At 43.9% G+C, this 13179-nt stretch overlaps 1 protein-coding gene across 4 annotated transcripts in view; it reads left to right on the top strand.

Moving 5' to 3' along the window:
* LOC135548820 (SH3 and PX domain-containing protein 2B-like) overlaps positions 1-13179 on the top strand; it is a 93714-nt gene that overhangs the window by 42545 nt on the left and 37990 nt on the right. For all 4 annotated transcript variants that reach the window (XM_064978770.1, XM_064978768.1, XM_064978767.1 and 1 more), the window contains exon 4: positions 10308-10384. In XM_064978770.1, coding sequence (XP_064834842.1) covers positions 10308-10384 — 77 coding nt within the window. The remainder of the gene's footprint in view (positions 1-10307; positions 10385-13179) is intronic.

Consider the following 13179-nt stretch of genomic DNA (forward strand, 5'->3'; position numbering starts at 1 on the left):
CAGTCGACTCTTCAATGTTGTGAATGAGATCAATTGAATCAATGTTGACAGAGGATTTAATGATGAATGTTTGTATATCCAGGCTGTCTGACGACCTCAGTGGCTGTCACAGCACGGAGCTATGTCAGCTTCCACACAGCTTAATTTATTCATACCAGGAGCCAAGGCAAATTTGCTCTGAACTTCAAAATATCAGCTACACAAATGGCGCCATGGAACTGCATAAATTGTCTCTATTAAGAACCTATATTTATGTAACACTTGTGTAGCCTATGTCATTTGGTCATGCCTCCCCTAAAGAGAATAACAAAGTCTTTTGTACTTAAGTGCTGTTTACCGGTAAACAAAGCAGGCCATTCTACAGCGATATGGGAAGTGGCTGTATGTTATCAGTCAGCATCTGGAACCCCTGTAATTACTTAACACACATACCATCTACCCTCTCCACAGGCAGGCCTGTTTCCAGCCCTCAGCCCCAAACGCAATTCATTAGCCCAGGGGTTCACAAGCTTTTTGCGACTCGGGACCCCTTTTGTGATAGCAAATTCATCAGGAACCCACTTCAAAATCATAACACAACTCTGACTTGTGTGCGATTTAAAAATAGCATACAAGGAGTTACACTGTGACTGCTGCGGGGGCATGGCCGGACTAACCAAGTCTCAGGCCTTGGGAAAGAATATTAAAAGAAAAGAAAAGTCCTAGTCTTCGTGTCAGAGAATTTTGCAGTTCATGGTAATATCTAAATTCTACACATTTTGCCATGGGACAGCAAGACAATTTAGCAGTTAAAGCTTAAATTAGTGCAACATTGTTTGGGGGGGGATTGTGCATCTAAGGGTAGCCTCTAGTGTAGATTAACAATATTACATTGTATTGTACCCTCTAAACTTGTTCTACAGACCCCTTGGCCAAATTCGTATAATCTGTTGTTGCCAACAACACATTTTTAAAAGACGCTATTTCACATGACAGTTTCCTGTGGCTGCCCTGGGTAGGTATTGTGTTGAGTAGAGGACTTGAGATAAGTTGCTCTCTGGGCAATAAAAGCTGTTTTATACCTCGCTAGCCGTCACAGATTTGCCATGAAGTCTGCCGATCTGGCCCAGCCTTGACTCTGAACTGTAACAGCCATTTTATTTTCCCCTAAAAATAGACCTTTCATCGATGACACACCCATGATCATGTGGAACATACAAAGAGGGCAGTGTTGAGTCGATTTTCCCCTTGACCCCAGAGAACTTGGAAAAGTGTCAAGAAAGCTTTCTATTTGAGAACTGAGAGTGAGAATAGTGGTCAACTTTCAAGTCTCCTGACTCAGTTTTAATAAACTGTTCTGGGAAAGTGTCTGGACTGTCAGCAAGCCAAAGTAGAGAAAATATCATTCACACCTTTAAGAGGAGAGAAGATGGAGGGGGGTGCCTGTGGCTGATGTCAATGGTGTGCTATCAGCCAGACAGAAACCGCATCTTTTGTGTTTGATACCTTTCCAATTACTCCATTCCAGCCATTATTATGAGCCGTCATCTCTATTTTATACACTCGTCAGCAACAGCTGTGGCTGAAATAACCAAAACCACTAATTAGAAGGGATGCCCACATACGTATGGTACATGTATGTACTGTGCATTCGGAAAGTATTCAGACCCCTTCTCTTTTTCCACTGTTTTCCACTGAAATTATTTCCCCAACCTCATGTACACACAATACCCCATAATAACAAAGTGAAAACAGGTTTAGAAAGTTTTGCAAATGTATTAAAAATAAAAAAGACATACCTTATTTACGTAAATATTCAGACCATTTGCTATGAGACTCAATTGAGCTTAGGTGCATCCTGTTTCCATTGATCATCCTTGAGATATATTTCTACACCTTGGAGTAAATTCAATATATTTGAAATTATTTGGAAAGGCAAACACCTGTCTAGTTAATGGTCCCACAGTTGACAGTGCATGTCAGAGCAAAAACCAAGCCATTAGGTCAAAATAATTGTCCGTGGAGCTCCGAGACAGGATTGTGTGGATGCACAGATCTGGGGAAGGGTACCAAAACATTTCTGCAGCATTGAAGGTTCCCCAAGAACACAGTGGCCTCCATCATTCTTAAATGGAAGAGGTTTGGAACCACCAAGACTCTTCCTAGAGCTGGCCGCCCAGCCAAACTTAGCAATCGGGGGAGAAGGGCCTTGGTCAAGGAGCAGACCATGAACCTGATGGTCACTCTGACAGAGCTCCTCTTTGGAGATGGTTACTACATGATTCCATGTGTGTTATTTCATAGTTTTGATATCTTCACTATTATTCAACCATGTACAGATTATTCTACAATGTAGAAAATAGTCAAATAAAGAAAAACCCTGGAATGAGTAGGTGTGTCCAAACTTTTTACTGGTACTGTGTGTATATATAGTAGTCTGTAGACTGAATGTCCCCCAGGCGGTTTATGCCACCAGTCATATTATGTACTGACCAGGATGTGACAATTCCAAAAGGAAGGGCAGAAAGTGTATCAGCGATTAGAAACGTTGTCAGCAGTGGTGAACACAGTCGGTTCATTGCTCTTCCCCATGAACTGCACCCCACCCTGTGAGTGAGTCTGTCGTCACCACCTCGCTCGAAGACACTAACCCTAGGGAAGTGCCTGAAGCAAAGATCAAAGGGTCTTCCAGTGAAGGAGAGCCGAGAGACAGTCTGTGGTCAACTTAAATCTTTTGATTGTGGTGTAGACGTGGACACAGGCAATGGAGCAGTTACCCAAACGCTCAGTCGTCCTAGTGGTAGTACCAAGATGGACGCCTGTTGAACAGGGAGAGGCACTGTCGGAATGACGTGATAAGGCTGTCCGAGAGTGTGGCCCAACGAGACAGAGAAACCGTCTTGACCTGTCGGTATTCTATTCTCTGTGATGGCACCAAACAACTCTTTCTGGTTGATCTAGAACCCTACCTCGTTGAGGTGGATTACAGGAGAAGCCCTGTCTCGTACCACTTGCTCCTACCTCGTTGAGGTGGGTTACAGGAGAAACCGTGTCTCGTACCACTTGCTCCTACCTCGTTGAGGTGGGTTACAAGAGAAGCCGTGTCTCGTACCACTTGCTCCTACCTCGTTGAGGTGGGTTACAAGAGAAGCCGTGTCTCATACCACTTGCTCCTACCTCGTTGAGGTGGGTTACAAGAGAAGCCGTGTCTCGTACCACTTGCTCCTACCTCGTTGAGGTGGGTTACAAGAGAAGCCGTGTCTCGTACCACTTGCTCCTACCTCGTTGAGGTGGGTTACAGGAGAAGCCGTGTCTCGTACCACTTACTCCTGTGTCGGGGATCAAAGCATGTAATCGTCTGTGTAAGCAGATACACTTAGTCCCTTGATTCTCAGGGGTGCTAGAGCTGTCACTACACACTTGCTGAACATTTGTGTAGCGAATGTTAGCCCTAAGGGGACAGCGAGGTATTCGTAGGCTTTTCCTTGAAAGTCAAACCTGAGAACTCCTGCGTGTCAGCAGAGTACTTTGTACCCTCTATTTTTCCCACTAAGTTACAGCCCGAATTAAAAATGGATTACATAGAGATTTGTCTCTTCCCTACACACAATACCCCATGTTAAAGTGGAGTTATGTTTAGATTTTCTTTTACGAATATTTAAAAAAAATGAAAAGCTTTGGTATTCAACCCCTTTGTTATGGCAAGCCTAAATAAGTTCAGGAGTAAAAATGTGCTTAGCAAATCACAAGTTGCATGGACTCAATGTGTGCAATAGCTATAGTTTTTAAATAACTACCTCATCTCAATACCCCACACATAATGATCTGTAAACTCCTGCAGTTGAGCAGTTCATTTCAAAACAGATTCAACTGCAAAGACCAGGGATGTTTTCCAATGCCTCGCAAAGGGCACCTATTGGTTTGCAACAAAGGCACTAAAGTAAAACTTCCAAAAAATGTGGCAAAGCAATTTAGTTTTAGTCCTGAACACCAAGTGTTATGTTTGGGGCAAATCTAATACATTACCAAGTACCATGCTGCATATTTCCAAGCATAGTGTTGGCTGCATCATGTTATGGGTATGCTTGTAATCGTTAAGGACTGTGGAGTTTCAGAATAAAAACAACAATAAACTGAATGGAACTAAGCTCTGGCAAAATTGTAGAGGTTCACCTGGTTGTCTGCTTTCCACCAGACACTGGGAGATGAATTCACCTTTCAGCAGGACAATAACCTAAAACAAAGACAAAGTAACACTGGAGTTGCTTACCAAAAAGGCAGTGAATGTTCTTGAGTGGCCGATTTTACAGTTGACTTAAATCTGCTTGAAAATCTATGGCAAGACCTGAAAAAGGTTGTCTAGCAATGATCAACAAACAATTTTATAGAGCTTGAAGAATTTTGAAAATAATAATGGACAAATGTTGTACAATCCAGGTGTGCAAAGCTCTTAGAGACTTACCCAGAAAGATTCACAGCTGTAATCGCTGCCAGGGGGGTTAAATAGTTATCTAAATCAAGATAGTGGAAGAAAAATGCTAAGATTTGTTTAAAAAAAATAAGAATGTTTAAAAAAAGAGAAGTTGTGTCAAAAAGGACAATTAAGTTCATTATAATAAAACGTCAAGGGGCGTGAATGCTTAAGGGACTGTACATGAAAATAAGCGTTGTGCAGGTCGACTGAAATGAACCCGTCACCTTGACAAACGGAGCGAGACCGCACATTGAGCGAAAGCATACGGGAACGTGTACACTCAGAAAGCTGTTGAGGATCCGTCGAGCCAGAATGGGGTGCACCCCTCCTGGAAGTACTGGGATTAGAAGCCACAATGGCTCTATTCCGCTGGTATTATTCTGAAAGACCCTTTGCTTAAATACAAAGCATATCTCCTCTAGTATGCGCCCTGAGTCGCCAGTTGCTGTTGTCACCAGGACCCCGTTGAAAGCAGGATGCTTCCTAGCAAATTGTATCCCTTTGTGACTGTTGACAAGACCCAGGGGTGGACTGCACATGTGGACTGCACATCTCTCTTCCAGCGAGTTGCCCACTAGTCAGATGACTCTTTCTCACCAGTGGTGCCTTAGCGCTCTTTTGTTGTATTTATGCTGTGTTCCCTCGGCAAGATGCTTTAATGCGACAGAGACTTTAATTACAAAGGGCAGTGTTATATCACTGGGATTTGAGGATAGTTCATATTAGCGACAGAGCATTTGTCTTCCTTCCTCAGCTGCTGTGAAAGTGTTGAGGGGAGAGATGTAGCACGGGGGGCACTTGGGTGTCAAGTTGACCATTGACCAGAACAAATGTGACCAACCTGATAAGAGCATATATATGCTCTTATCTAGCCCTGTTTATAATAAAATAAAGCCCTACAAATCTTACTACTCCCATTCCCCCCACCCAAAATACCACCCAAACCCCATTCCCATCCAACCTTTCTGACCCTGTCAAACAAACTCGCCCTTTCTATAGGGCTTCAGGAGCATTAGAGAACTCTTCACAAGGAAGAGAGGTGAGAATGACCAGAGGTGGTGTGAGCCTTCTCTGTCTCCAACAGACGCTGTGATTGGTACTTCAGTTAAAAGGAGACACAAGAAGGCAAAACAATTCACAGTGCACTTAACAATCCTCAAGAGGCAGGTGGACAATCCCACAAAGTCTGACAACCTCCAAGCATTGATTATGCAAGAATGGGCTGCCATCAGTCAGGATGTGGCCCAGAAGTTAGTTGACAGCATGCCAGGGCAGATTGCAGAGGTCTTGAAAAAGAAGGGTCAACACTGCAAATATTGACTCTTTGCATCAACTTCATGTCATTGTCAATAAAAGCCATTGATACTTCTGAAATGCTTGTAATTATACATCAGTATTCCATAGTAACATCTGACAAAAATATCTAAAGACACTGAAGCAGCAAACTTTGTGGAAATTAATGTGTCATTCTCAAAACTTTTGGCCATGACTGTAGTGTCTACACAAGCCCAAATATTCCATGCGATCATTTGCTGTGAGAAAATGTAATCGGTCTCTATTAGTATTTGTCTTTGTGTCTACACAAGCCAACTCAATATATCCTAGCTTACTCATTGTTCTTCATAGCTGTAACATACGTTATGTAGACCTTCTGTTACCATTCTAAATGCACCATGAGATCATGTGTTGTTTCAGTGATAATGCCCTCGAAGCTGTTGTTTGGAGGATATACTGTATTGACACGGGTGTTGTTGTTGGAAAACCATGCCAACATCAAATGAAAATCAAATCAAATTGTATTGATTTATATACACATTTAGCAGATGTTATTGATGGTGTAGCAAAATGCTTGTGTTTTAGCTCCAACAGTGCAGTAGTATCTAAAACACAACACAACAATACACATGAATCTAAAATTAAAGAATGGAATTAAGAAATATATAAATATTAGGTTGAGCGATGTCGAAGTGCCATTGACAAAAATACAGTCAAATAGAATACTGTAAATACGTGAAATTAGTAAAGTAGTATGTAAACATTATTAAAATGACCAGTGATTCCCTGTCTATGTATATAGGGCAGCAGCCTCTAAGGTGCAGGGTTGAGTAACCGGGTGGTAGCTGGCTAATGATGGCAATTTAACAGTCTGATGGCCTTGAAATACAAGCTGTTTTTCAGTCTCTCGGTCCCAGCTTTGATGCACCTGTACTGACCTCACCTTCTGGATAGTAGCGGGGTGAGCATGCCGTGGCTCGGGTGGTTGATGTCCTTAATGATCTTTTTGGCCTTCCTGTGACATCGGGTCCTCTAGGTATCCTGGAAGGCAGGCAGTGTGGCTCGGGTGGTTGATATGTTGGACGGACCACACCACCCTCTGGAGAGCTCTGCAGGATGCTTTCAATTGTGCATCTGTAAAAGTTTGTGAGGGTCCTATTTATATTTCTGTTGTGCCTTCTTCAGCACACTTTCTGTGTGGGTGGAACATTTCAGATTGGCAGTGATGTGTATAACACTGTGGTCCCATCAAAGTGGATAGCGGCGTGCTCCCTCTGCTGTTTCCTGAAGTCCACGATCAGCTTCTTCATTTTGTTGACTTTGAGGGAGAGGGTATTTTCTTGGCACCACTCCGCCAGGGCCCTCACCTCTTCCCAGTAGGCTGTCTCATCATTGCTGGAAACCAGGCCTACCACTGTTGTATCCTCTGATTGATGATTGAGTTGGAGGCGTGCATGGACACGCAGTCATGGGTGAGCAGGGAGTACAGGAGGGGGCTGAGCATACAACCTTGTGGGGCACCTGTGTTGAGGATCAGCGAAGTTGAGGTGTTGTTTCCAACCTTCACCACCTGGGCCTTTCAGGAAGTCCAGGGCCCAGTGGCACAAGGCAGGGTTCAGACCAAGGGCCCCAAGCTTAATGATGAGCTTGGAGGGTGCTATGTCGTTGAATGCTGAGCTGTAGTCAATGAACAGCATTCTTAGATAGGTATTCCTCTTGTCCAGATGGGATAGGGCAGTGTGCAGTGCGATGGCAATTGCATCGTCTGTGGATCTATTTGGGCAGTATGCAAATTTAAGTGGGTCTAGGATGTCAGGTAAGGTAGAGGTGATATGACCCTTAAAATAGTCTCTCAAAGCACTTCATGATGACAGAAGTGAGTGCAACGGGGTGATAGTCATTTAGTAGCTTTGCTTTCTTGGGTACAGGAACAGTGGTGGACATATTTAAGCAAGTGGGGACAGCAGACTGGGATAGGGAGAGATATGCCTGTAAAAACTCCAGCCAGCTGGTCTGCACATGCTCTGAGGACCCGGCTAGGGATGCCTTCTGGGCCGGCAGTCTTGTGAGGGTGAACATACTTAAATTGTCTTACGTCGGCCATGGAGAACAAGAGCCCACTGTCCTTGGGAGTGGGCCGCGTCGGTGACACTGTGTCATCCTCAAAGCGAGCGAAGAAGGTGTTTAGCTTGTCCGGGAGCAAGATGTCAGTGTCCCCAACGTGGCTGGTTTCCATTTTGTAATCCGTGATTGTCTGTAGACCCCGCCACGTACTTATTGTGTCTGAGCCGTTGAATTGCGATTCCACATTGTCTCTGTACTGACGTTTTGCCTATTTGATTGCATCATAATGTTTGTATTCGACTATATTCCCAGTCATCTTGCAATCGTTAAATCTGCTGGTTCACGCTTTTAGTTTTGTGCAAATGCTGTCATTTTTCCATGGTTTCTGGTTTGAGTAGGTTTTAATAGTCACAGTGGGAACAACATCCCCTATACATTTCCTGATGAACTCAGTCATTGTGTCCGTGTATACGTCAATGTTATTGTCAGAGGCTACCCGGAACATATCCCAGATCAAAACAATCTTGAGACATGGATTCCAATTGGTCAGACCAGCGTTGAATAGACCTTAGCACGGGTACTTCCTGTTTGAGTTGCTGCCTATCATTTTCTCGAGGAAATCTCAGTATTCCCAGACCACATAGACAAGTCCCAGAGATGCCTTTAGACAGCTGTCGGTGGGGTTTCTCTGAACAGCCCTTACCCATCACAGCTGTTACCCTCTCAAACTTGTCAATGACTTCTCCTGTCAGTGCTCACTATCTGTAGATCGATGGGTGGTGGTGGACTGAACCCCTAGATAACTTTATAGATCGAGAAACTCAGCTCAAACAGAACTGTCTGGGGTATTCTTTCAGACACACACCTCTTTCACATCACACATAATTCCTATATAACGTTATAAAGCTTAGGTTTTCACATCCACAACACATGTGCATCTTCAACGATTCTCTGTCAGTACATCCTAAGCACCATATGTTTCTTCAACGATTCTTGCCACTACTTCCTATACATATAAAACACACCGTGCTCAATAACACCTTGTGCTATTACTAGTATTTTTTTATTTATTTTACGTTTATTTAACTAGGCTAGTCCGTTAAGAACAAATTCTTATTTACAATGACGGCCTACCCCGGTTAAACCCAAACCCGGATGACGCTGGGACAATTGTGAGCCGCACCATGGGACTCTCAATCACGGCCAGTTGTGATACAGCCTGGAATCGAACCAGGGTCTGTAGTGACACCTCTAGAACTGTTATGCAGTGCCTTAGACCTCTACGCCACTCGGGAGTCCAGAGTAGTACTAGTAGTCCCAGACTATGATGGGCTGTGGTGGACAGAACCCCTAGCTAACGTTATATATCAAAACACATTCAGTAGTCCCAGACCACACATATACAATTCCCAGAAATGCCTGTAGACAGCTGTCGGTGGGGCTTCTCTGAACAGCCCTTACACATCTCAGTAGTCCCAGATGACTTTAGCCTCCCAGAGACTATGGTACCTTTCTAGTAGTCCCAGACTTCAGTGGTCCCAGGCCAAATAGATGTAATTTAATTTTTATGTTTAGTTTAATTTATTTTGTAATAATTTTCATACAAATTCATTTGAATTGACATACTGAAATCAGTTGCCGTGTCCCTCAATTGTTTATGGATTATGTGTCTCATCCTGGGCAGCTCGCAGTAAGGGTCTGGCCTGGGCAGGTCCTCGTCGTCTTTTGCTCAGATGGGAATTTCCCTCATGCTACATAAAATGGGCCACCGGTTTTCCTCACAGACCCTCACTGGAAAGCTCCACAGGCACCAAACTGTTGTGGAAATGACCACCAGGGACACCTGGTTTTCACCTATTAAATGAATCATTCTTTATTATCAGCATGCTGAAGAAGATTCCAACAAACCATAGTACACGTCAATTGGGAGCTCTGCCGGGGCAGTCCCGTTTAGTTCTCTTCTATACTGTTTACACAGACAAGTTATAATTGCATGATTTACATTATTCATTATTCATCATTAATTCATCATTAACGTGTGGTTCCTGCATGTGAATGACCAATACCTCGAGGCTTCTTCTCTCCAAGCTGAGACCTTGAAAATGAGATACTTCTTTCGGTTCTCAAAACAATGTTCTGGGCGTACTGACAAATTGCTTATACTGATAGTGAGGATTCCTCACATGCACGATCAATCAGTCACTTGCGTGAAACAAGTCTAATTAGTTATTAGAAAAGCACAAACATAACATTTTCCATCAAAATTGAATATTGTAATCTGTAAAAACAGACTATTGCAGTTATGGAGTATTTATAATTGTTTATGTCTGCTTGTATAATTGCTACTGTGAATCCACACCATTCAAATACTGAATTATCATACAGTTTGAGTATGTACTATATATAACGTGAGACCATGGTTGAGGACTAGGGTAAGATGGGAGGCTAGAGGGCTTTGTATCTTTGTAAGACATGTACATTAGATCCTAAAGACTGTTGTTCTTCTTCCTTCCAGGGAAGATCCTGTTCAGGAGAAGCCATATCAGGGATGTGGCCATGAAGCGCCTGAGGCCTATCAACGAGTACTGCAGGGTGAGTAGGCTCTGACTGAGACCACTGCTCAGCTGGTGGGGAAATTCAGGGGTATTACATCTTCCACACTCACTCGTTATGGACGAAACAACAGTATGACCCAAACTTGAACCCCTAAAATCTCCCATGGGGAAGAAGCCTGGAGAGGAACCTAAATCTCAGGTATTAGGACATTAGCACTGTGGTAGATAGAGCTTCAGACTAGAGCGAGGGGTTTGCATTCATGATCCTGCTGACCGGTTTACCTCACTGATAGCATGGCAGTCAGAGTGAGACTGTTTTGAATTTCATATACCCTAGTTCCTAGTTTCTAGTTCCACTGACCTGTTATAGCCATTCTGTTTCTCTATACAAAGACCAATGCACTAACAATGTTAAAAACATTCATATCTTATATGTTTATCATTACCCACTGGGAAATATACGATAACAAAATCAGTCATCCTCAAAAATATGATATTTTCTTCAGGAATTAGACATTGCGGAAACTGAAGGCAGTCTGGAACATGGCTGACAGAGACAATAATTCCATCTGGAAAACAAAGCATCATGGTTGCAGAGTCTGTGTTTAGGTCTTTAGTGGAAAGGCAAAGAGAAGTGGGGAATCCATCTCTATCGCAGGCGGTAGGGATGCTGTGGTATCTCCGTGAGCTCTCTCTCCATCAGGGCAGTGGTTTGAGGAACCCTGAGCTAGCCCCTGTCATCAACATCACCAGCCCCCCCCCCCCCACTAAAATAAATTAACATTATTTGTCACATGCGCCGAATAACACAAGTGTAGACATTAGCGTGAAATGCTTACTTCAGGGGGTCGTTTTGGGGTACGGGTACAACAAAGGTCACAGTTTTAAGTACTGTAAAACAAGGTTCTAGAGTTGATGTGTTGTGGGTGTGTTTAGGTTTATGTGAATAGTTTTAGACTAAGTTTGCACCACTTCTGTGGGATCACATAGAACTTCCTCAGTCTGGTATGTAGTCACGTTCGTTGTTGTTCTGGGTTCCATAGAGGACTTTGATATACTGATTTAGTAGCATTCTCACTACAAATGAACACATTGAATACAAAGAAAAAGTTTAATACAACTGCTCTCCTCTTTGTCAAGGAGGGCTTAACAAAGTCGTCTGGATACAGCATTGAATAATTCAATGTTTAGATCTACGGCCACCTATGATCGATAGTCTCTTTGTTGACTGTATTGGTGGATTGCCCTTATAGACCCAATGAAGCTGTTTTTATCACAATATCAAAACATTTTGGGGTAACAATCAATTACCTTACAGTTCTTATTTCCATAAAAAAATTGTACAAAAATAGCTTCTTAGCAAAGAGCATTTTCTTAAGCAGAAATGTAGCTAGGACTGTCTGGGAGTGGTATGAGTAACATTGAAAGATGAACAGCGGTCGATCGGTTGTTGTGGTAACACTATACATTTACATTTTACATTTAAGTCATTTAGCAAAAAGCGACTTACAAATTGGTGAATTCATACATCAGTGGAACAGCCACTTTACAATAGGCATCTAAATCATTTAAGTGAGAAGGATTGCTTTATCTTATCCTAGGTATTCCTTGAAGAGGTGGGGTTTCAGGTGTCTCCGGAAGGTGGTGATTGACTCCGCTGTCCCGGCGTCGTGAGGGAGTTTGTTCCACCATTGGGGGCCAGAGCAGCGAACAGTTTTGACTGGGCTGAGCGGGAACTGTACTTCCTCAGTGGTAGGGAGGCGAGCAGGCCAGAGGTGGATGAACGCAGTGCCCTTGTTTGGGTGTAGGGCCTGATCAGAGCCTGGAGGTCTGTTTTCACAGCTCCGTAGGCAAGCACCATGGTCTTGTAGCGGATGCGAGCTTCAACTGGAAGCCAGTGGAGAGAGCGGAAACGGTCACAGACTTTAAGTTTAATGGCACAGGCAGGGAGCCCAGCCAACAGCGGTTGCAGTAATCCAGACGGGAGATGACAAGTGCCTGGATTAGGACCTGCGGTGTGTTTAGGATGTTGTAGAGCATGAACCTGGAACGGGCCACCGCCTATGTTTTAGTTGAGAACAACAGGGTGTTGTCCAGGATCACGCCAAGGTTCTTAGCGCTCTGGGAGGAGGAAACAATGGAGTTGTCAACCGTGATGGCGAGATCATGGAACGGGCAGTCCTTCCCCGGGAGGAAGAGCAGCTCCGTCTTGCCGAGGTTCAGCTTGAGGTGGTGATCCGTCATCCACACTGAATGTCTTCCTGCAGTCTGGTCATCAGAAGGGGGAAAGGAGAAGATTAATTGTGTGTCGTCTGCATAGCAATGATCCATGTGAGGTTATGACAGAGCCAAGTGACTTGGTGTATAGCGAGAATAGGAGAGGGCCTAGAACAGAGCCCTTGGTAGCGCGTAGGAGACATCGCCACGCCACTGGTAGGAGCGACAGGTAGGACGCAATCACGTTGGGCCGCATAGATGCCCAACTCGAAAGAGGAGGATCTGATGGTTCACAGTGTCTTTGTCTAGAAGGATGAGAGCAGAGGAGAGAGCTAGCTTTAAGTGCGGAAGCGCCTCCGTGATACAGAGAAGAGCAGCAGTTGAATGACTAGTCTTGAAACCTGACTGATTTGGATCAAGATCATTCTGAGAGAGATAGCCAGCTGGCTATGATCGATTTTGGAGAGAAAAGAAAGAAGGGATACTGGTCTTTTGTTGACATCGGAGGGATCGATTGGTTTTTTCAGAAGGGGTGCAACTGCTCTCTTGAAGACGGAAGGGACGTAGCCACGGTCAATGAGTTGATGAGCGAGGTGAGGTAAGGGAGAAGGTCTC

The sequence above is a fragment of the Oncorhynchus masou genome, chromosome 11 (genome assembly GCF_036934945.1).
Source record: "Oncorhynchus masou masou isolate Uvic2021 chromosome 11, UVic_Omas_1.1, whole genome shotgun sequence".
Classification (NCBI taxonomy): Eukaryota; Metazoa; Chordata; class Actinopteri; order Salmoniformes; family Salmonidae; genus Oncorhynchus; species Oncorhynchus masou.